General features: G+C 38.5%; 1 protein-coding gene across 13 annotated transcripts in view; it reads right to left on the reverse strand.

Annotated features, from left to right (window-relative positions):
- col25a1 (collagen type XXV alpha 1 chain) overlaps positions 1–22764 on the reverse strand; it is a 200886-nt gene that overhangs the window by 54290 nt on the left and 123832 nt on the right. For 12 of the 13 annotated variants that reach the window (XM_028038393.1, XM_028038392.1, XM_028038389.1 and 9 more), the window contains exons 5-8: positions 15270–15296; positions 11854–11880; positions 3780–3851; positions 3050–3166 (exon numbers count right to left, since the gene is read on the reverse strand). In XM_028038393.1, coding sequence (XP_027894194.1) covers positions 3050–3166; positions 3780–3851; positions 11854–11880; positions 15270–15296 — 243 coding nt within the window. Of the gene's footprint in view, positions 1–3049; positions 3167–3779; positions 3852–4784; positions 4845–11853; positions 11881–15269; positions 15297–22764 lie in introns of all 13 variants that reach the window. The other variant, XM_028038386.1, reaches the window with a different exon arrangement.

Here is a 22764-nt window from a genome sequence, read left to right on the forward strand (position 1 = left end):
AATATATTTGAGCTTCTACTGAGATTCCTGCCAACACAATAAAGATCAGCTGGAGCCTGCAGAAGGTTTTATGGCTGAAAATAACTGACAAGGTTTTTTCTGTTTCTTTTTTCTCTCCTGGTTCACATAAATTAGCAAAAAGCCAGTGGTGGGCATGAAGAAATGAAAAATGTTATGTTGCAAACAGAAAAATTTGAGCCAACATAAATCCTTTTAATAATAAAATATTACCCGAGGGGGATTTATTTTTTATCTATAAATATTTGAGGGGGAAAAAAAAGGCCAAACAGTTCTTCCACTCTTCGTTAAAATGGTTTCCACTGGCATTTTTCCCTCTGAATACTAGGTCAAGTCAAATTAGATGCGACTACAAGAGGAAAAAGTGTGGCATTTTCAAAGAAAAGTTGACAAAATTTTGTAGACCCAAAGACATTTTAGTGACTGTGAAACCCCGTTTCGGCCTTTGCCTTTACCAATTAATCTATTCCCACTCTGACACTAAGGTGTGTGTTCAGGTACAGATATAAGGTTGACTCAATTATCCAGGACCATCATTCACTTTAAAGAAGCATAAAAAATTTGGTAGTTTGGAAGCTGTTGCAAAATAATATATATTACCTTCCATGCTTTAAAAAAGATGTGCAAGAAGCCTCAATAATGAGTAAATCCATCACGTAGTGCAGAAACATAATCTCACACTGAACATTTTAGAACAATCCAACCTTGAATTTTAATACCTTTATTTAATATTAATTATTATGACATAATTGCTTACGAATTATTGGTACATGACTAATTGACAAGCCTAACATTTGCCTTCTTTTAACATTAACTAAATTTCTAGAAAATTGTTACCCGTGGCATTCTATTTCACTAGAAAGAATAAATATGAAATGAGAGAAAGGCAGATTTCTCATAGTCGCTCTTCCAAATGGGAAAGAAAAGAGAACATTCCATTGAGGTAAGGCAGATGTGTGTTCATCTCGATAGGTCAGGAAACAGCTACAGCTGCTTGCCTCAACTTGCCCATATCTACAGTCAGAGCAATAATCAAACTGGAACAGTTTAAACTACAACATTGATCGGGGGTTGCACTCTGGTACCCTTGGGTCTTTCTGCATGGAGATTGTTCGTGGGTCCCCTATGGTTGCTCTGGCTTCTCCCACAATCTAAAACCATGACTGTTAGGTTAACTGATCTCTCTAAGTTATCCTTATGTGTGTGCGATGGTTGCTTGTACTGTGTGTCTCTATATTGCCCTGTGATGGACTTGTGACCTGTCCAGGGTGTGTCTAGGCCCTCGCCCAATGACCTCCGAAAACAGGCACAAGCACCCCCTTGACCCTGCAAGGATAAGCATGTAGAGAAAGATGAATGGACTGAACTTTGACCAATAAGGTTAGACGAGGTCCCAAGCTTATTTTGCCAACATGCACAGATAGATGTAAAAAAAGAAAATCTCAAACGCTCACTGTCATAAAGCTGCAGCAAAGAATGATATTGACGAGGTCAGATACCATTCATTTAGATGTTATCTTAATGACAGCCACTCGTGTCAAAAGCATTCCACAAGAGAGTTTCCATAAAAACTTAAACATGTGTAATTTGCTAATCTCTGCTGGAGTTTTAATTGGAACCAAGTCCTATGATGAGACTACGGCTTTGATGACGGCTTTTATACGAGACCACTGTCTGGAAACTGCTAGTATTTTCGGCTGTTGATTGGAGAAAAGTTACATGTTTAGACGGCACTGCATCATCACTTAGATGAGAGTACCGGGACACCTTGAGTCCACTGTAGTTGTCATGCTAGGACACAATGTGGCGCTCGGATGTTAGTGCTCATCTAAAACATACATATATATATATATATATATATAGGTAGCATACTTTGTTTTTACTGATATCTGTCTGAGCAAAAGTGCCAGTGTCAGAGACTCCAATCACTGGTGACATGTAAATGAGCAGTTGTATCACAACAAAAATGTTTTGGCTTCAATAAAAATCAGTTCTGTGTAAACTGGGCGTAAGATTGTCCTTTCTTCTAACAGACACTCCATGTGGGTCTGGCGAGAACCAAAGGGATGAAATGGTGATAAGGCTTCTCTTGTCCACTCTTAAATAAGGTGGAGAAAATGTGATGCTGAGAGTTGCTCCAACGGTCCTGGGAACTTTGTTCTCTTTAAAATACTGGGAGACCTTTGCCAGAAAACACAAAACAACTGGATAATAACAACAAACATCTGCCAAATCAACACAAAAATGGTTCACCAGACACAAAATCGATGTTTTCAAGGCCATTTCAGTCCCCAGACTAGAAAGGGACAAGCGCAGATAGTGAATATTTATTAACATCTGTTGTCTTCTCACACTAAATAAGTATATTTAGGGTTTTTTTTCTTCAATATTTTCACTCTGAGATTGTGATACTGCAATAAAAAAGACGTGTATTTTAAAGCTTTTCATACATTGTCAACAGGTGTTGAAATTCAGAATGGATGGTGCTGAAGTAACATAATGTAATTCCAGTAATAACAGAGCCATGTAGACGCTCAGAGACCAGTGGCCAAATTCTAGCAGTTCCTTTAAGAAGACCCATAACTCATTCCTTGTTATGTAAGGATGCAGTGCCATTTTTTTCACATTTGTCATGGAAACAGTTATCATACCAGACATTCCAAAGGTTTTTGTATTTTTGCCATTATGACAGTTGTAAATTTTTAACTTATTGAGATGACTTATCAATGATATCAACATGGATAATTAACAGACACCAAAAGTGATAAGTTGGAGTAAATATTACTACAGTTTACAGTGGATTTTGTATTTGTAAAAGTACTTTAATGGGGAAAGTCTTCTATAGTCCTCAAATTACAAGTTCATCCTTAAAAAAGTCTTGCCATTATTTCTCCACCCTTTACATCGAAAAGGTCTTTGGAAAATATTGTCCTCCAACATAAATAATTAAACAATGGGTCAGTTAGGGTTGCAAAACTGCATTTAGTTCAAGTTTCTCAAGCTTCTCTTCTTATCAAAACCCAATACTCACTGGTAGACCTGGCAAACCTCTGGGTCCATCCTTTCCAGTGTCCCCTGGAGGGCCCCTTGGTCCTGGAGGGCCAGGTGGGCCTGGAGGCCCGGGTGGTCCTGCCTGGCCTTGATCTCCCTGTATGACAAAAAGAATACATTTCCACATCAGTTCTATGTGATATTGTTGGATCAACCAAGACAGAAGTAACTGCAGTTAAATGATGACAAAGGAAATGGTGTAATGATCTCGTGGGTGGCTATGGCCTACCTCCATTCGTAATTAGGAGGAAAGATTTCATTTTGGAGCTAGCATAAAACAACAATGAGGAGATTTAATGTAATGGTTTAAAATTTGCATAACTTACTTGAGATGCATGCAATCTTAAGTGGACTATGCATTAAGCACAGTCTGAAAAAAGTCACATTTGTCAGCGAAGGGTTTTAATAATCAAGAGAGAAATACTGAAAATGTGTGGTCCATAATTTTACTCAATTAGGAAAAATTCTGAGAAAATATCCAACAATTTAACTTGCGGGGAAATTCCTTTTATTAATGCCAAGACAGTAATTCGTTTTACTTTACCAAGCATCTATTAGGACATTTTCTTATTAACTTTTGCAATAACAGAAGGGAGCATGAGGGTGGATATGACAGAATCTACAGGCTGGCATGCTCTAGACAGAAAAAAGTGAATTGGTGACACTTGGCACAGTGGACAAAGAGACAAGAGAGAGGACACACCCACTACCTTAATCAGCCGACGCTTTATGAGCTGCTGGTCAGCGGAAAGAAAGCCATGATTGATCTTTGGGAAGACCATCTGAGCAGGTGTGTGAGGTCAAGAAGTCGGAGTTCAGAGGTGAGAGAAGGTTGAAGAAGGAGAAGGTCCCAGAAGAAGAAGCAGCAGGAGGAGGAGGAGGATGAGAAGCCAAATGCAAAGAGAAACAGATTTTGTTAGGGAGTCCCATGTTCATGAAACCCCCCCAAACAGCGCCTTCACAGATGGAGGTGAATCCACACTTTTCCAACACTGAGGTGACTTGCTTCGGAAGTCTGGGGTTGCCTTTTGGAGCTGGAGCCCCTAATTACCACCTCTGGAGTGTGAAGTGGGTTCACAGTGCCCCCGCCCCGTGGAAAAATGGGAATCGCTCCTTGTCTGTGAAAGCACCGCCATCATTATCGTGCCTGCTGCCAAGTCAAACCCTGTGAGCTACACACACTGAAACCAGCATGGGTCAACCTTCTGGGTTGAGGTTGATTTCATACCTTCCGTCTGTCAATGCTTGCATTATTCTGCTCGCGCCCATTGGCGTTGCCATCGATGAAACAATTATAAAGGCCAAATTGGTTGTTAGGAGGCTGTGTGGTGAACCATGAGCATGAGCTATAAAAAAAAACATTTTGCCACTTTTGGTCATAATTGAGTATTCCCTCTGGAGCTCCTTCCATTCATTTCAGTGTCAATGGACATGAGCCAAACCATGTCTTGGTTTCAGGATACAGAGTCTGTTCCAGTTAACTACATATTACAAGGTTGTAAAAAGGCCACCTTTGCTCTCAGTGGAGGATCTGGGATGTAAAATGGAGCAGAAATCTGTTAAGTGAGAGCCTGCTAGCAACAGTAGGACAGAGAGGAAACAATTGACAGGGGTTTTCCGGTAAATACTCAATCATCACGCTTTAAGGAAAGCGGCCAGTGTGTGCTTCAGAGGGGGTCGGACCCAGCAGCTGGGCAGCACCACCACAGACAAACCTTGACAGTCAGGATCTGATTGCTGTGCAAAGCAGCCAGCGTAGGGAGACCAGGCAATCCCTAAAGGGACAAACAGCAGAACATGGCACAACACACACATGACACTCAAACACTGGATGAACAAAAACAGTAAAAGGCGGAAGAAGACAACAATCCAGCTTGTATTCTTACACTTCTACCACAAACTGTGAAATGTGGGGAAAACTCTCACAGTAATGTGCAAATATCATGATGAGTGAGTTGATTTACATATGGGCCCATGTGGGTAGTGTGTGGGTTATGTTACCTAACTATTATAGGCGTAAAAAGTCTTCACAACAATGGTAAAGTGCCATGGTGGAACTATAATAAAATATTAAATAATATTAATATTTGATATGACCTAAAACCATATTCGAACTTCACTTGAAAAGCAAACTGAAATCTTTGAGGAGGAAAGACAAAATAATGTATTAAAGCCGCAACCCACTTAAAATTGGGGGTGTGGTTGTGTTCACAATTAAAGACCACATTCAAACTCATAGGAGTTCTTCATTTAAAGTGCCTTTGATGAAACCCAAATGAACATGATGTTCTTGTTCTTTTTCTGACATTTCATTTTTTGGCATGTCAAGGCAAACCAGTCAAGGTATGCTAGGGGCTTCCAAGCATCAAAAAGACTCAGTCAGGACGATATTTTAGGACGTTTCCGAGGCATTACGTGGAACACAGTGATCATCAAGGAGAGAAAATGTGGTGCAGTGAAGACAATACAAAGTACTGGGTGTCTTTTTAAAATCAATGAAAAGCCATGAAGCAACTGTAACAGAGCTAGAGGAGTTTTCTGGTAGTTGTGAGTTTCTAATGTAGCAACAATCTGCTTTGTTCCTGATATGCCTGGGCTGTTGGGTCTGGTAGCAGGACAGGAGCCTTTATATTTTATTTTTTTTACAAAGAAAAACACATTCTGAGTGTCCAATAAAAGTGTGAGGAAATGTTTTGTTCCTCAGTTTGAACTGATTTTCTAAGTATCCACTTAAGACTCAGCATAACAGGTTCAGCTTTACTGCTATGGTTTGTATGTCGTCAACTAAACAGGATCCAAAGCAATTTCCCATCCAGCCTGAACAAAACACATATGGGTGCCACACACTCATGAAGGCTGGGTGGTTCTTTTTGAAATATAAATTAACTTTTTTAAATAAGAAGTACTCAGACTTTTAACATATGGAAAAAAATGTCAAGAATAGTACTTGGTTACTTGAAGTCAGAGACAAAGAATATGTTAATATATTATTATAAAATGTCTAAATTTCTATATACTGATAAGCCCATGTATTGTTCCTTATTGCGCTTCAGAAAATAAGAAATTGAGATGTTTATTGGGAATTCAGTAAAATGGTTCTCTTTTGTTTTCCACAAACTTCATGACAGATGTAATCTAGCCATGAAAAGTGAATAAAATGAAAAAACATTGGGACTTCTCTGTGTTGGAAGGAAGCAATGATTTACAGCTGCATATTAACTTTGATCTGGATCCAGACTCTGTGATTTTTAGTCCACCAAACATTTAAATCTCAGTGAAATAAGTGCTCCATAGTGTGTTAGATTGCCCTTCATCTCTGGGGTAAAACACAAAGTCATGCTAACTAACATCAACCAAACAGTATTCCTTTTGTTCCCTTCCTTATGTTTTTACCAAACGCCCATCAAGTTTATACTGTGCTGGAGTTTGTTAGTACGTTTTATTTGCTGTCGTGGTAACAAGCTCTTGGATTTGTTTCAAAAGCAATTACATGATTTTCTTTTTAGGGGACTTGGGATGTCTTTCTGATGGTGTGAAGATATTTTAATTTATTGTGGTAAGTTAAATATGCAAAATTGAAGAATCTGGATATTTTAGTTGGCGCCAAAGAGCTAAGGATTCTTTCTTAACGAAGAGGCATAAGACTATATATAAATCACCTTCATTTTTGATAAATTAATTTGTAAGGTTTATGAGTTTTTTATGTCTAAAATGACTTACAAAGCACTCAACAAACAAAAAACCCCACTCCTCTTTGGAAATGATCCATTATTAGATTGAAAATGAGTGGAAAAGCAGTCAAAGTAAGGAACATTTTTGAAAAACCTTAAGAAAACATGAAAAAACATACTGCTCAAGTCAATTTACATTACATGCATGTCTGGCTCTTTGAAAGTAAAATAGAAAAAGAAATGATGGATGACCCAAAACTTTTGCACTGTATTGTTTTTTAAAAACACAACTGCCTATTCTGCGGAATAATGATTGATTGAATTTGAACAACAAAAGTTGAAGCACACTTTTAGCCAAGTTCTAGTTGCACGGCAAAGAGTGCACCATGCTGGTTCTGCAATGATTACATATTCTGTTGGTGATCTTTATGCTGCAGGTTGTGCTTCACCACAAATACTCACCATCACTAAACAGAAGAAAGTATTTCTTAAAAGACTGGCAGATGATCATAAACATGTCCTGTGAAGGATCAATCTTCATCTGTAGTCAAGCTCGAGATAAAAATCTGGCTTATCCAAACATGGCTTTTGTGCCATCCCTCTGGTTTTCCAAAGATAATTCAAAAAGCATGGCTCATTAGGAATATGGCTTTCAAGGCAAGCTCTTTTGATTCATGCCTGCAGCATAAATGAGTAGGGGATACAATAGCCTTGCTGTGTGCGACTGGAATCGAAACACAAGTATTTCTCAAGTTATTTACGACCTCAAACATTTTGAAGACAAAGAAGGGGAAAAACAAGCAGTGGATTATGGTCAGGGGGAACAGACAATACACTTACTCCAGGCATGAGATCCAGTACGGGGCATATGCAAGCTGATACACATTGTGCTTTTCCAATCATTCTGAGCCATATGCATGCAGAACATTTTGGTGGAAAGATGCGGGCAGGTCAACACGATGTTGACCACCTCGCTGACCAGTGTGTGTTAGAAATGTCGAAAAAAAATTATATTCAGCTCCGTCTCCATACTGTTTCAATGCTGATGTCCATGTGTAAGAATGATAATAGCATAGTGGGTGACAGAAAAACCTAACCATTTACAGCCTGCTTTTGTTTGCTTTACTCCCAAAACGGATGTTAGTTATTAGGTGGGGAGCTCTGTTGCTGCATATGTGCCTGTGGCAAAGGGAATTGATCTGTAGCAAACAAAAACTAAGATACGAGGCCAGACCAGGCCAGAATCTCCTGAAAGTAGACATGGTCACCAAAAAACCCTAGCAATACCAGGCAGTTGCATTTTCTAAATATTTACATATGAATTAGCTTTGCAATATTGTGCTTAAATGGTTTAAATACTCAAGGGTGTACTGTTAAAAAAAATATTGTAAATACTGGAAATTACAGGGAACAAAATAAATCTTAAATACATCAAGTTTTCTTTTTACATCAAGTAAACCAGACAACCAAATTATCAAATTAGTTCTGAAATCAGTATTGTATAAAGAAGTGAAATGACATGGGAATAAGAATTCACCAAGCTTAATAAAGTATATTAAGCTGTATACTGAAACCAGTCTGATGTTTTGCTTAGGTGTGCTTCTGGTCTATTCAATGCCATCTGATTTTTCCAAAAGATTTTCAACTGGATACAAGTCAGATGATTCTAGCTGCTTTACTTTCTTTCTCTGAAACAAGTTAATGGGTTATTTTTTCATTGTAGAAATATCTGAAATTGTCTTGGCCACAGTTTCTTATCTAGGACGTCTTAGTAAATTTCTATCAGTACCACATAACGAAGCACAGACTCATACCAGCATGTGTTTTCTTCAGCAGTGGAGTCTTGTGTAGTGACTGTGCCTAGAGACTGCTGCAGCTTACTATTTTATTTGTAAAAAATGCAACAGAAGTTTCCAATCTTTCTGAATTGCATTTGTATTTCTTACGAAGACTTTCATTCACAGATTTGTTTTGATTTCTTTGTAATCACGGATTGTTTGGGTTGTCACCAAGACATGGTGTAAATGACATGTCATTATAAATATATTTCCTGGCATAAGAATTAATGTGTTCAATACTTTTTACAATGTTGGGATCTTTCTTTGAAAATATTTCACAAAGCCTACAATTCCAGGACAAGAAAGTTACATTTTTGAAAGTAAGCTTTTGAAAGATTTGTCCAAAGTAATCCATGAATTCTCCAACCTTTGCGTGACAGCTGCAGTTACTGCTAACGATCAAAAAGGACCACACACCTTACAGTGTGATGCACACAGCCAGCAACTCACGATAATTACATCCACAAGTGCGGCTGCAGAGGTATTTGTTTGTCAAAACTGGTCAATTCATTATTTGCTGCTTGGTTAACCTCTCACATTTGGATATGACCTGTGACATTTCTGGACAGACAAATGGCTGACCCTGACATGTGGGCAGAAAGCAGAGGAAGTGTGCCGTGGGACAGTTCTCACACTCTCTTCGGCTGTAAAAGTAGGAGTCTGTCTTTTGTTGTATTCTGAGGGACGGCTGATTTAGATGCAACCTGGCAGGAGCGTAATCTGTGCTACACGTAGAGGACATTATCTTGACATGCTCTGTTGTTTATATCTTCTTTCATATGGGTCTAATCAACTCCGTGCACTGGCTCAATATGAGCCATGAAATGAGGCTCATTTCCACCCGGATAGACAGAACGAAGGTCAGCCAGCTCTTGTCCAGCTATGCCTTCATTTATTAAGAAAGATCTTTCAAACGCTGTTCCACTACATTTACTCACAAATCTAATATAAAAAGTCAATATGCTGCTTTGAGAAAGTAAATAATATACTTTTGGGGAATGACCTACTCGGCTTTCCGCCCTGTAATGCTTTGAATGCCACTGTGCATTAATTTGTACCTATTAAAGGGACAACACTGCAGTAACAGAAAGACGCTTAAATGGTATCTTAAAAATGCTCTGTTTATTTATTCTAGAAGACAAAGTGCACTTTGCTAGCTCTACAAACATTTGTCCTCAATAATGCTTTTTCACTTACAATATATCATTTATTGTAAGTGATTTAATCTGGCAATGATACCAGATTAAATAGTGGTGGATGGTTAGAGTGTCACCTTCCAGTAAGGCAACAACAAAAAGTGAGAACTACAATGAAATAGTTTAGATAATTTTATTTAGTCAAGATGTAAACAAAAAGTGGGACTAGAAAACGTTTCTCACAGATACTCCCCATCCAACTTGAATAAGAGCAAATTTCCATCTCTAAATGGGCAAAACTTGTGTATATATAATTGGCAAAACTTAAAATATGTATGAAAAATATTTACATACTTTTTGTAAATTTTCTACTTTGTGGTGGTGTATTGTGTAAATATTCATTAAAATGTGTCAAACTGGGACAAATTGGGCTGAATAGTGGCACTGTTGGTAGCACTGTTGCCTTGCAGCAGAAAGGCCCATGTAGGTGCCTACATTGGTGGGTTCTCTCCTGGTACTCCGGCTTCCTCCCACAAATCAAAAAACGTAATTGTTAGGTTAATTGGTCAATGTAAATGGCCTGTAGGTGTGTGTGTCCCTATGTTTCCATGTGATGACCAGGCGACCTGTCTAAAGTTGGATCAGTGGTGCCCAAAGTGGGTCCTTGAGAGCCGGCATCCTGCATGTTTTAGTTCCCTCCCGGGTTTAATGCACCTGGATCAAATGATGGCTTGTTAGAAAGCCTAAGAAGAACACTGACATGCTGAAAAGGTTGTTACTACCAGCAGGGAGAGAACTAAAACATGCAGGATGCTGGGCATCAAGGACCGACTTTGGGTGCCCCTGTGTTGGATGAATCAACCAAAACTGCGAAGTTACGCAATATTGATGGCCCGAAATGCCAAGCATACCCTTAAATGATGGTCAAAAATGATCCAAAATAAAAGAGTAAAAATGATACAATAAATTAAAACCATTTCTACCATTGCTTCCTTAATCAGTGCAGCTCTAACAACACTTTTAGTTGTAGGTACTGTAGCGGTGGGAATTCACTCTGGGAAAACTAGCCCTAAAGTTGGCTACAATTGGGTGGATGCTTATGAGAAACATTAGATGTGTCACTTGGAGACCACTAATTGAATTTCACAGAAAGGGTCATTTGTATTGACTCTCAAATCATAAAGAAAACCGGGTGAAACTCGCCCTGAGGAGAGCCGACAAAAGTTCCTCGGCGAACTACTGACGTCTGGGTGGGCGCCAGCTCTGAATTGGGATCAGATCTGCCTGAGAGACGGCTGGAGTTCTCCTGACAAGACGAAATGTGCTGCTGAATTCTCTTTTCGCGTTGTGCCAACCTCTGTGTGCTCTCTGGCCCATTATAAATCAATTACAGGCGTTCAAAGTGACTCTGACTAGCATACAATCCGCCCTTGATGAACAACAGCAGAGACAGAGGAAGTGAAAGTGTGCGCATGCATGAGCACATGTGACCCCTCTTAATGCAGTCTACTTTAAACAAACCTGTGCAGCCTGTTTCTCAGAAGGACGGCTCATTTTTTAGCCATTATTGGGGGGGGGGAAGGAAAAGCCGCACTGACTGCTAAGCGGAGATAGACTAATTCGTTTCGGAGAGCGTCAAGCATGGAAAAGCACTTACATTAGCATCATTTAGATGCTGCACTTTTATAGAAATGTCAGACTTATAGAGCTGGAAATGATTAAAGCGGCGAATATGCCACATCACATGTAGAACTGAGGTTAATCACAAGTCGACTTAGTGTGAAGACAGAACTGGTCTTTGGTTGTTGTTGTTGAGACTGAGCAGAGCTCTTCTGCTGGTGGGAACAAACTGCAAATTAAATCCAATGACGAAGTAAAAATGTGCATTTTTCAACTGCTGCAGGGGGACTCAAGTGCAAATCTCCCAAAGTTTCTCACAAGTCCGCCTACCCGCTGCCGATGTGGAAACAAGCAGCACTGGGATGCTTGTTGTATTTGGCCACATAGGAAGAACTCTATCCCAGGAATTTCATGCATTTCAAACCTTTTGCCCACAATTCTGCTGGGGGATGAGGGGAGGGAGACACACACAGTCACATTCATCTACTAATCACAAAGAAGTCAAAGGAAACCGCTTACCCGTGGTCCCTGGTCACCTTGATCTCCCTACAAAAGAGAAGGAAAAAAAAAAGAAAACTTGTCTCAGGATCTGAGGGCAAAATATAGAGGAACACATGCATAAATACAGCAATGCAGCAATAAGCCGAGGCTCACAGCAAAATCACTCAGGCGTAATGCAGAACATATTGATAACGTGAAATAATACAGGAACCCTCAACTATTCATTGTGGTTGAAAGTAAAATCACTTATGATAACATGGAATGACATGAATTGGGTATGTGAGAAGGAGAGAAGAAGGAGAGTGGTGGTGTGAGGTTTTGGAGAGGGGGCGGGTGGGAACCGCATTTATGCCAGATTTATTTGCCCCAGAGATCTTCTGGCCGTCTGCCTTTTCTGGGGGTGTATGTCTGTGGATGGAGGCCGACTCTGAAGGTTAAAACATTTGGTTTCCAGTCAGTCCGCATGCCAAAGACTGTGGCTTTATCACATTAGAGTTAACCCCAAACAAAAGCACACTGTTGTTTAAAATAAGCAAAGGGAGAGTAAATGTTGGAAGGTGAATTATAACCATAACGGGTCTAAAATCGGATAAATGAGAATATTCAAACCTTCTTGTTTATTGAGTTTTGATCTGCAGTAGTGTAATAACCCGAGCAACTTATCAAGCATGGACGGGAAGCTTCATCAAAACAAGCGTCGATGTGTAATTTTAAATAATAGCAGTTCTTGGAATTATTGTCATTTTTCATCGAGCCGTTTTGCCAGAACCAAATTAAGTGGGAAAACAGTTGCGAACGGCCACGCCGACAAACCCTTTGTTCATCCTGGGTGGGAAAGGGAGAGCAAAGTTGTTTTGGATTTCATTAAACTGCAGATGAAGTGGTTTATACGAGAAGAGTGGACACCAGTTTATTCAACAGGACCCTGCACTTCACGGGTCTTTCAAAACAAATGTGCGACAGTCGTGTAAATCTGGTAGTGACAATCAGGACATTGTGCTAATAAAAAGAAGAAAAAAGAAATTACTGTGTGGATTTATGATGCTGGTCAGTGGAAACGACACGCAACAAATATCTGTTTCCAAATGAGTGCAGATTGGCTGAGATGACGACTGTTATCGCTCTCAATGCGTTTGACTTTATGCACACTATTTCCTGTTGTTTCACACATTAAGAAATAGTGTTTATGTTTATCATCAATAAACGTACCCAAAATCGGAGTAACTATTTCAATAATGCACAATTCTTGCAAAAGTATCAATGCCCCTTGGACTTATGCACATTTTGTTATGTGACAAACTTCTATGTATTTTATTAGGATTGGATGCAATAGACAAGTAAAAAGCAATAAGTAATTGGGTGAATGAAAGAAAAGGAGAAATCAAAATCTGAAAAATGTGGCTTTAGTTTCACTACAAGTATTTTGAGGATTTATCTTGTTGCATATCTACAGATGGAAGACCTGACTTTTGGAAAACTTTACCACAACTTTACCCTTTGCCTGACTGCTGTGTTTCTTGGTCTTCATGTTTCTGTTTATTCCTTAGTCCCTCCAAAAATACACTGAAGTTTGTAGCAACAGGAAATGTGAAAAAGTTCAGAGCATATGAATCATTTTATAAGAAACTATAACTACTAAATTATCATTAAATTACTTTTAAACACTTTAATTCAAAGTTTCAATACTGCTAAGTTTCAGTACTGATGTCTTCAAGAGTGTTTTCACTTTAAATTCAAACACAAACCCAGTGGATATAATGAACAAATTCAGGGATTTGATCAATTTTGGTGTTATTCCACAGGCATGCTCGTTGTCCACAGAACTTCAGAGTTGTGAAGAAGCTGTGTGGTTATTTTGCACGCTTCATTGTTGTTTTATGGAGCATTGCACAGTGAGGCATTTTAGGGTTTCAGCCTGCATGGGACTGTGGCTTTTAACACTCTGTGCAATGGATGTGTGAGCCTGAGAAAGGAATGTTAGAATTGAAACTTAAGGTCAGGTTGACTTAAATTCACATAAAATGGGAGCAGATACCAAATTACACTCTCTGTGGCCAAATGAACTGCAACCTCTAAATACTGGAGGTCCTTACACATGTTTGTTATGGCTATTTCAGGTCAGGTCACTTTCCACATTGAAAAGAAAAAGCTTGTAAATCAAGTTTATGCAGTTTAAAAAGAAAAAGTATCATGAAAACCTATGTCTATTTAATAAAACTTTGCTTGGATACATACAGTTTTGTTGGTTTGATTGGCAATGAACAGATCTTGAAAAAAATAAAAGCCATGCTTTCACTGTTGCATTAAGACTGTTGAGTCTAAGAAAAACAAGTAGATTATGGAAAAGGCAGCAGCGTGAATGTATATGAACTTGCAGCTACAAGCAGCTTGCAGATCAACAAAGAAAGGTCAGAGAAAGATGATAATTTTTTATTAAACGGTTCTATTATATGGCCATTAAGACACTCTTTAATCTGCCTTAAATCTAAGGTGGTCCTAATGTCACAGCAGCAGGGAGCTGTTTTTGGGTTTTTGTGGGTGGAATAAATGTTTTCTAAACCTCAAAAGATTTCTTTCAAAAATACCGAGCTTGAATGTTCTCAGTCAAAATATGTTGAATTTTTTACTAGATATTCTGAAATACTGTTCAGACTGATTGAAAAGCAGCAAAATAGCCTTTTGGTTTAGTTCTGATAGGAAGCAGACGCCAAGTTTTGCATTACTTGTTGCTAATGGTTAGCCCAGTGGTTCCCAAAGATTTTCTGGGCCCTTCTATGGACAAACATCGTTCAAGTAGACATAAACCTATACACATATTTTGTTTTCAAACTCCACTGAAGTTTATTTCACACTTCAAGTTGCAACAAAACACACTACAAACCATCTTTACATTGAAACACTTTTGTGTAACTTTTTTTTTCATCCATACTGCTTCTCGCCCCCCTGAAGTAGCACTGCGCCCCCTCCTAGGGGGTGCGCCCCACACTTTGGAACCACTGGGTTAGCCATTGTTAGCCAGGATCTGTAAACCTGTTTTCAAGGTTTACAGATCATACATTTTTTGTCACTGATTTAATTCTGTCAGATAAGCAATTTAAAAATAGTAACTTCAGCAATGCTAATGTAACTGAGTTTTATAAGCGAACCTCACAAAATCTTCAATAAGAAACCACATCAAAATGAGAGGATAACAACTTAACAACTTTCTTTAATACTTCAAAATAAGAGTCTCAGACAAAATCAGGGTATCGATCTTAAAGCACTAACACTGACGATAGTTTCTATTTAGAGGAAGTCACCTGTTTTCAGCAACAGAACAAGTATTGACAAACCACTCTATTATGAGTAAAACCATGGATTCTTAGAATAATCAAACTGCATCTTACATAAAATAAATAGGTAACATATCAACAGAAGCATGTATGATTACTCACCTTTTCTCCCTGTGGACCTGGAAGACCCTAAAAGGAGACAGAAAATAACTATTTAAGTTATTTTACCAAATTAGAAAGCAAAGAGCGCTCATTACAAATTTTACTTTTAGTATTCCAAAAACATCATAACTGAGAAGCCTTGGAATGTAGCAAAATGTGAGAAATCTAATCTTATGCCAAAGTTATAAAAAAAAAACGTTTCAATTTGTCATGTTACATCCACACAAGCCAATAAATTTCATTAATGAATCCAAAATGAAAAATGGTTTTCAAAGTGTTTTATAGACAGGAAAGAACTAAAAAGAAAAGTGGGCATTTAAATTCAGAACCCTTTAATTCTGATAGCTGTGAATAAAACCTAACGCAAATAATTGCTATCAGAAACCATCTAATCAGTACAAATAGGGTCCATCTGTGCGTAATTTAATCTGTGTAAATGCAGCTGCTCTATGAAGGCGTCAGATGTTTGTTAAAGAACATTAAAGAACAAACAGCATCATGAAGACCAGAGAACACGGTATGCAGGCCAGGAATAAAAATGTGGATAAGCTCAATGCAGGGTTGAGCTTTAAAACAATATTTGAAGCTTTGAACATCCCATAAGCTCTCATTAAAACATCATCTGAAGAAGTAAAGAGCACGGCCTATCAAGACAAGACTGACCACCTAGCAGGGGTCTCAAACTCCAGGCCTCGAGGGCCGCAGTCCTGCAGTTTTTAGATGTGCCACAGGTACAAAACACTGGAATGAAATGACTTAATGACCTCCTCCTTGTGTAGATCAGTTTTCCAGAGCCTTAATAACCTAATTATTCTGTTCAGGTGTGGTGCAGCAGAGGCACATCTAAAAGTTGCAGGACTGCGGCCCTCGAGGACTGGAGTTTGAGACCCCTGACCTAAAGTAATAGCCATGGAGAGAATTAATCGGGGAAGTAGAGAAGCGGACCACTGTAGTTCTGCAGAAATCTGCGGCTCATGTTGAAGAGCAACAACTATTAGTTGAACTCCATAAATATGGCCCTAATAGAGGAGTGAAAAGAAAGTGTTGTTGAACACAAATAATAAGAATCCCTGGTTGTTGATTGCTGTGTCCCTTAATCCACGTAGGAGACCCAGTAAACATGTGGGAAAATGTACTCTGGCCAGATGAGATCCAAATTAAACTTTTCGGCTTATTTACAAAATGCTATGTGAAGCAGATTAGTTGCATATTAATCTGAGCACACCATCTGCACCGTAAAACATTGTGGTAGCAAACTCATAATGTAGAAATGTTTCTTTTCAGCAGGAACAGGGATGCTGGTCAGAGTTAATTGGAAGAGGAATAGAGTAAAGTTCAGAACAATCCAGGAAGAGAACTGCAAAATAATTAAGAATGGGCAACTGGTTCGCCTTCCAGCAGGACAACAACCCTAATCTTACAGCCGGACTACAATGGGATGGTTTAGATCAAAGCATAGTCATTGGTTAGAATGGCCGGTCAAAGTCCAGACTTAAATCTAATTAGGAGTCTGTGGCAAGACTTGAAATATGACATCCAGGGAGTCTTTTTCCAGTCTCACTTAAACTGAGCCATTTTGCAAAAGAAGAATGAGTCAAAATTGAATTATTTAGTTGGACAAAGCTGGTTGATAACTGCTACACATAACCTTTAACTTTTATTTGTCAAAAAGGGGGGGAAAAGAGAGAAAAACCATGTATCATTTACACTTCATAATTACACACCACTCCATGTTGTTCTATCACATATAATCACAATAAAATACTTCAATGTTTGTGGTCATAAAATGCATAAAAAAAGTTGAAAAGGTTGGAATACTCCAGTAAGGCGCTGTAACGCATTATCTCTAAAGGCCAGAGCAATGGGGTCTCCATGTCTTTTTAATGATAAACAGAGACAGAGTTTAGCTGAAATCAGCCATGTGTACTTTCAGACATCGTTTTTAAGGATTTGATTAAAATCCTGTGTCACCGACTGGCAAGCAGTACCTTGCGTTCTGTAGACAGCAGGACTTGTAAAAACATACAATTAAAACATAAAACAGACCCAAATCAAGTCAATGTTTACTTAGAGGATTAAATCCAACAATCACTAACGAAATACTGGCAAGCACGAATTAAAATGCAGCATGTACAGGACGAATACAGCCTCCTTTCTGCACAAAGCTTTTTTTTTTTTTAGTTTTCTTCTATTTTTTCTTGTAGTAAGCAGCTTTGCATCCAGCTTGTCAGTCAGACAACAGCAGCTCCAGGCTGGCCTCTGCAAACACTCTGGGTCGAAAGATACAATTTGACAATGAGCAAGGCATCCATATGGATGTGTGCTTAAAAACAGTAACTTTAGCAGTCAAGCGGAAAGGTGAAGCCCGCACGGGCTCTTTCCTCGCTCTGAGGTTGGACGTTTGGGGGGAGAAAAATGCTGACTTTGACTTTTCTCTTCTCATTTCTTTAGACAGCGATGTACCAGAAACCTCTCAACCAACCACTCAGCAATGAAAAGTTACTGTTCCATCTTTATTTGAATAGGTAAAGAAATAAAAGATATAAAAAGTGGGATTAATACAGATGTACTTTTCCAGTTATGTACTTTTCCTAAATAAACACTAATCTAGCTAACAGTATTCCATACATTGGTATTAGTATAATTTATTTCATTGGATGATGCTCCTTAGAATCAACAGACCAGTGACCCAGAATTGCAGGTTTATAGATACAGACAGGCTTGAAATGCCCTGGCACACATTTACAAAGTTTAAAAGTGAAATGCAGAGGTAGGTTAGAAGTTTCTCTCCGCCTGTTTCCAACACACTGCTCAGGGGAGAACACATTCATAGCCAGGTTTCTGCCTGTTCTCTGCCACTGCAAATTATTTTTATGCTTAGCTAACTATCTCTAGCTTTCTGCATATATATAGAAGTGCATGTGATATCAACACAATCTGCCTGGGATCTTCCACCCTCTTCAACGTGAGATTATGAACCTGCAGCACAACTCAGTGGTTCATCAGTGCATAAATGAAAGTGTTCACGTTTAAACAAGCGGATTTTAAATGCAGCTTAAACACAAGTGCTTTCCATGAGGTGGTCCTGCTCCTTCGTACTTGACTAGCTATATAAAAGAGCAGCAGCAACCCTTGTAAAGATGAAATGTGTTATTGTAAAAAAACAACGTTTCCGATCGCGGTTTCCCTGGGCTGGATTAACAGAGCCAACATGTTGAAGTATATTGAACAATTTACATTTATACTGATGTCGGGGCATTCCACAAAATAAAAAATAAAGCCAAAAGAGTTTCCAGTGTTTTTTCCTCAACATGGAGTGAAGAGTAAGCTTTTGTGCATGGAAACTGGCTATGAAACAGTAAGACAGTAAACAGACTGTTACTGCAAACCTGTGGATTTCTGCTGCAAAGACGTACACATACACACAAACGTACACTCCTGCACACACACTAAATAAGTAGCCTAAATACCGATATGCAGGTATTTCAGATGTTCATTGATCTTTGTAAGAAAGTGGTGTCCAAATTGTCAAGTTCAGAACACTTGTGGGCCACAAAAAAACAATTTTTCTTTTTTTACATAAAAAATAATTTTGTGATAATCTTTTTCTGCTCAACATGCACAATTTTAATGGAACAAACAAAGCAGGGACATTTTTTCTGATCCAAGACTGATTTTCAAAATTGTGTGGGTCCAATTATTTTGATTTTGGGCTACATTTTTTTTAATACACCACAATCTATATTTAGCAACAAGAATGGGACATTGGTAACGCTTGCTGTATTTAAGCATTGGGTGTTGTGTTAAGGAGATGTTTGGCGTTCTAATTAAAATGAAAGCAGAAACATGGTTATTAAAAGAGACACACTTTGTGTTGTATTTAACAATCTCGCCCTAAAAAATGGGGTTTTCTTACCGCTCCAGGGGGTCTTTTGTGGGCTCTAGTGTCCCTTTTACGAAAGTAGGCTCACAGGAATGGGGAAGGAGAGGAGGGAAGACATGCGGCAAATGTCGCCGGGTCCGGGAGTCGAACCCGCGACGGCCGCATCGAGGACTCAAGGCCTCCAAATATGTGTCGCGCTAACCCCTACGCCACCACGGCACGCCCCTCCCTAAAAAATGTTTAAAAAGAAAACTGGTCCTTGAACCATTCTTGTACACAATTATTTGGAGGGCCACAGATAGCTTGCAGGCCGTGCTTTGGAGACCCCTGTCATAAGAAAATAAGGAAATACCTACTTACTTAGTCAGGGTATGTTGTTTGACAAACAAAAAAAAAAAAACTCTTAGCATTTTCCAACACCACCAATTTCAATGCAGCACACTGAAACCTCACATGTACTGGCCCTCCCTTAGGAAGGTTATTTCCAAAAATACTAAAATACATTTCTAAATACCAGCTCACAACATTTTTGTTTGAAGTTTCATACATAGACTCAAAAAAAGAGAAAAGAATAACAGTTAGCACAAATGTTGCCAGTCATTTTGTTTGACTCAGTCACACTTGACTCAGTCTTCAACTTGTGCAAAATACAGGTGTCCATCTTCTTACTAGAGTACAAACCTCACCAAGATGTCAGAAAACAGCTTTGCTGACTTTCTAATTTCTAAATGGCTTAGTTTCCCAAATCTCTGTCTTTCCTTCATGTTTCCTCAGAGATGCCAAGATCAGATGACCATCTTCCCAACTGCATGATCAAGTTGCCTTTAAATATGAGACAAGAAACTTCTATTTCTTTGTTGACTTAAAGAAAATAATTCTTTTGATGGCTTTTAGCACAATATGAGTAGCCTGAATGTTATTTTTCTGGTGAATTTACTATGTAATAACGTTTGGATTTTGAAGTAAAAAAAAAAAAAAAAACAAGATTGGGCAATAAAGTACAAATAGGTGTAATAAAAGTGTAGAGAAAAAAAAAGCAATCCTGTTCACTTTGACTTCTGCTTCACTTAAAGCAGCAGGAACCCAAGACTCATGTTCAAACTTGACAGCTTGATTTTACAGACCCTGGATTTCGGACAGTTGGCTGATGACAGCCTGGATGTTCCTTTTCTGTTTTGGTCTGTAGCACAAGGTATTCATTTCTCCCAGACAGTGCATGTTTCCTCTTCTCAATGGTCCATCGCAGACGCCTCGCAGTCCTGAGAAGTCTCCTCTGCCTGATGAACATGAACCTTGTATTTTGGCCAGTACTCTGTTTAACTGCATTTGTGGATGTAACTCTTGTTACATTTGATAGATGGTGTTTTTTGATGCAGAGCCATGGGAGGAAGTGGATAGTACAGGTGCCAAGCTTGGGTTTTATTGAAAATCCTCCAGATTTCTTCTTCTTTGTATTGTTTATGAATTGTAGTAGGAAAATATGAAGGCATTTCAAACCTGAGAGTAATTTTCTGATAAATTGGTTGAAAACAAATGTAGATTAAATGCTAATCTTTCCGACTATGGGTTTTATGGTCACCATCAGTCTAATCTAACTTTAATATTAACTTCTAGCCTCACAACCAGCCTCAAAATTTTCCTGCTACTGTCCAAAATGGTAAATGTTATTGATAGGAACTGTACAGATTGACTGAGAGTAGATGTGGCTTTTAAGATCTGTTACTGTCTGGATACTTATTTTCATAATTGCAACCAGAACATTTTAATCAGCCATCAAAGCATTGACGATCACTGGAAGAAGTTCATTTGGCTCATCCTGCTTTATGATCAAATGCTTCTTTCGATACAGTGTGCCCCCCGATTATTATACAACACATCATTTGCACATTGTTTGGGGACAACACCCACGGGAGCTTTTCCAAAAGCTTTACGCAGGTGCAATCAAAGCCTTTTATTGAGCATATTAAATAACTCTCCTGGGAGATTATTTCAAAGGAACCAACTGTACTTCAGAAGAATTTCTACTTGTCAAACCATCGCTTTCGCTTCTTGGTTTTAGTTTAACTCCCCAAAGGGTTGCTAATCAGCACCTGTGTATGCTCTTCACAACTTATTAGAGATTCAACTCTGACTCCTCTTCATAAGAATCCTGCTAGCAGATCCTCCAAAGTTCAAACTGCTTTTTCTGTTTGATCAAATTTGCTTGTTTTGCATTTGAAACTTACTTCATCAAAAGAGTTTAACTCTTAATTTGCATAGTAAGTAAACTTACATCCCTTACATAAATTGTCCAGGTATGGGCATTTCTAGACATTTGGCACAAAAACCTTAGCTAATCATTACATTTTTTCTTCAACGTTTTACTTTGTAGGAAACAGCTACACATTATCTTCCACTTAGGTCAGTTTCTCCAGGCCATCCCAGTAACAAAGTAACTATTAACTGTCTTCCCACCTCTTGGTAAACAGGTGCCCTGAACGCTACTTGTTTCTCTAAATTTGAGTTATCCAGCTTTCATTAAACAATATAACTGGTAAGCTTAATACCTATTAAACACCCGATCCGAATACATTATGTTGTTTTTACTAACAATATCAATATCTTTATTTAATAGTGAGCATGTAAATGTTTTAGATTCCTGCAATGCTTTTTAAAGGAACTAAACATGTATGTCTATATTTACTTGGTTTTTACTTGGTGTTAACTATTTAAAAATCAATATTAAAGTTTAGGGCATTTTCCTGAGAAGCTTTAAACTTGAAACTGGTTGAAGACTATCTTTGTTTTTATGTTCCTATAATCAAGAGGCTATTGGGTGCAAAGGTACAGCTCTATGTCACTTACTGATATTCAACAAGCTGATTAATGGTGAAATTGGATTTTTTGTGGACTAATGGACCTGACTAAGAATATTTTTTTTTTCTTTTTGTAGACACCTGGGTAGCTTCTCCTTTGAAGCCAAACCATGACCACCGTCTCCTGTGGAAATCTTGAATTGGCCCTTGGTATGAAAAACAGAAGGAAACCTCTGCCACCCTTTTAAACTGAGTGGGGGAGAAATGTGGAAGGGTCTGTGGGAAAACCATGGGAAAGGCAAAGGGAACATCGGCCAAAACCTCAAAAAATGCAGAGAACATTGTCCTACAAATCTGACAATGTCACTTACATCACTTTATATTGAAATCAAGAGTAAATGATGTTCGGTGAATGGACTCTGGCATGAAGATCTGTTTCTGATGTACCTTTTGAAAAGCTTGTTACACTTACAATACAGTTATTGTAGAATAACAGTAATGTTCTGCTATTCAGCACCAGAATTCACTGCTGCTTTAAAGTGCACTACTGTGATTTTCTAAAATTGTTTTTATCGTATTTCCCCATGGTGTTACCACTCATCGATAAAAATAACAGATGTTTTAGACATTTTCACAAGTCTGCAGAAACTACATTGTATGTTATTTAAATTATTGACCTTCACAGACTTACTTCGCCAGTCAAGTTTAATCAACAGGTTACTAATTCCTTTCAATACTGAACTCAAGGGAAGACCGCATTTGTACTGTAGTCTTTCATTCTTAGTATGATGGTTTATGATGTCATGATATGATTTTG

Source organism: Xiphophorus couchianus, chromosome 14, assembly GCF_001444195.1.
Source record: "Xiphophorus couchianus chromosome 14, X_couchianus-1.0, whole genome shotgun sequence".
Lineage (NCBI taxonomy): Eukaryota > Metazoa > Chordata > Actinopteri > Cyprinodontiformes > Poeciliidae > Xiphophorus > Xiphophorus couchianus.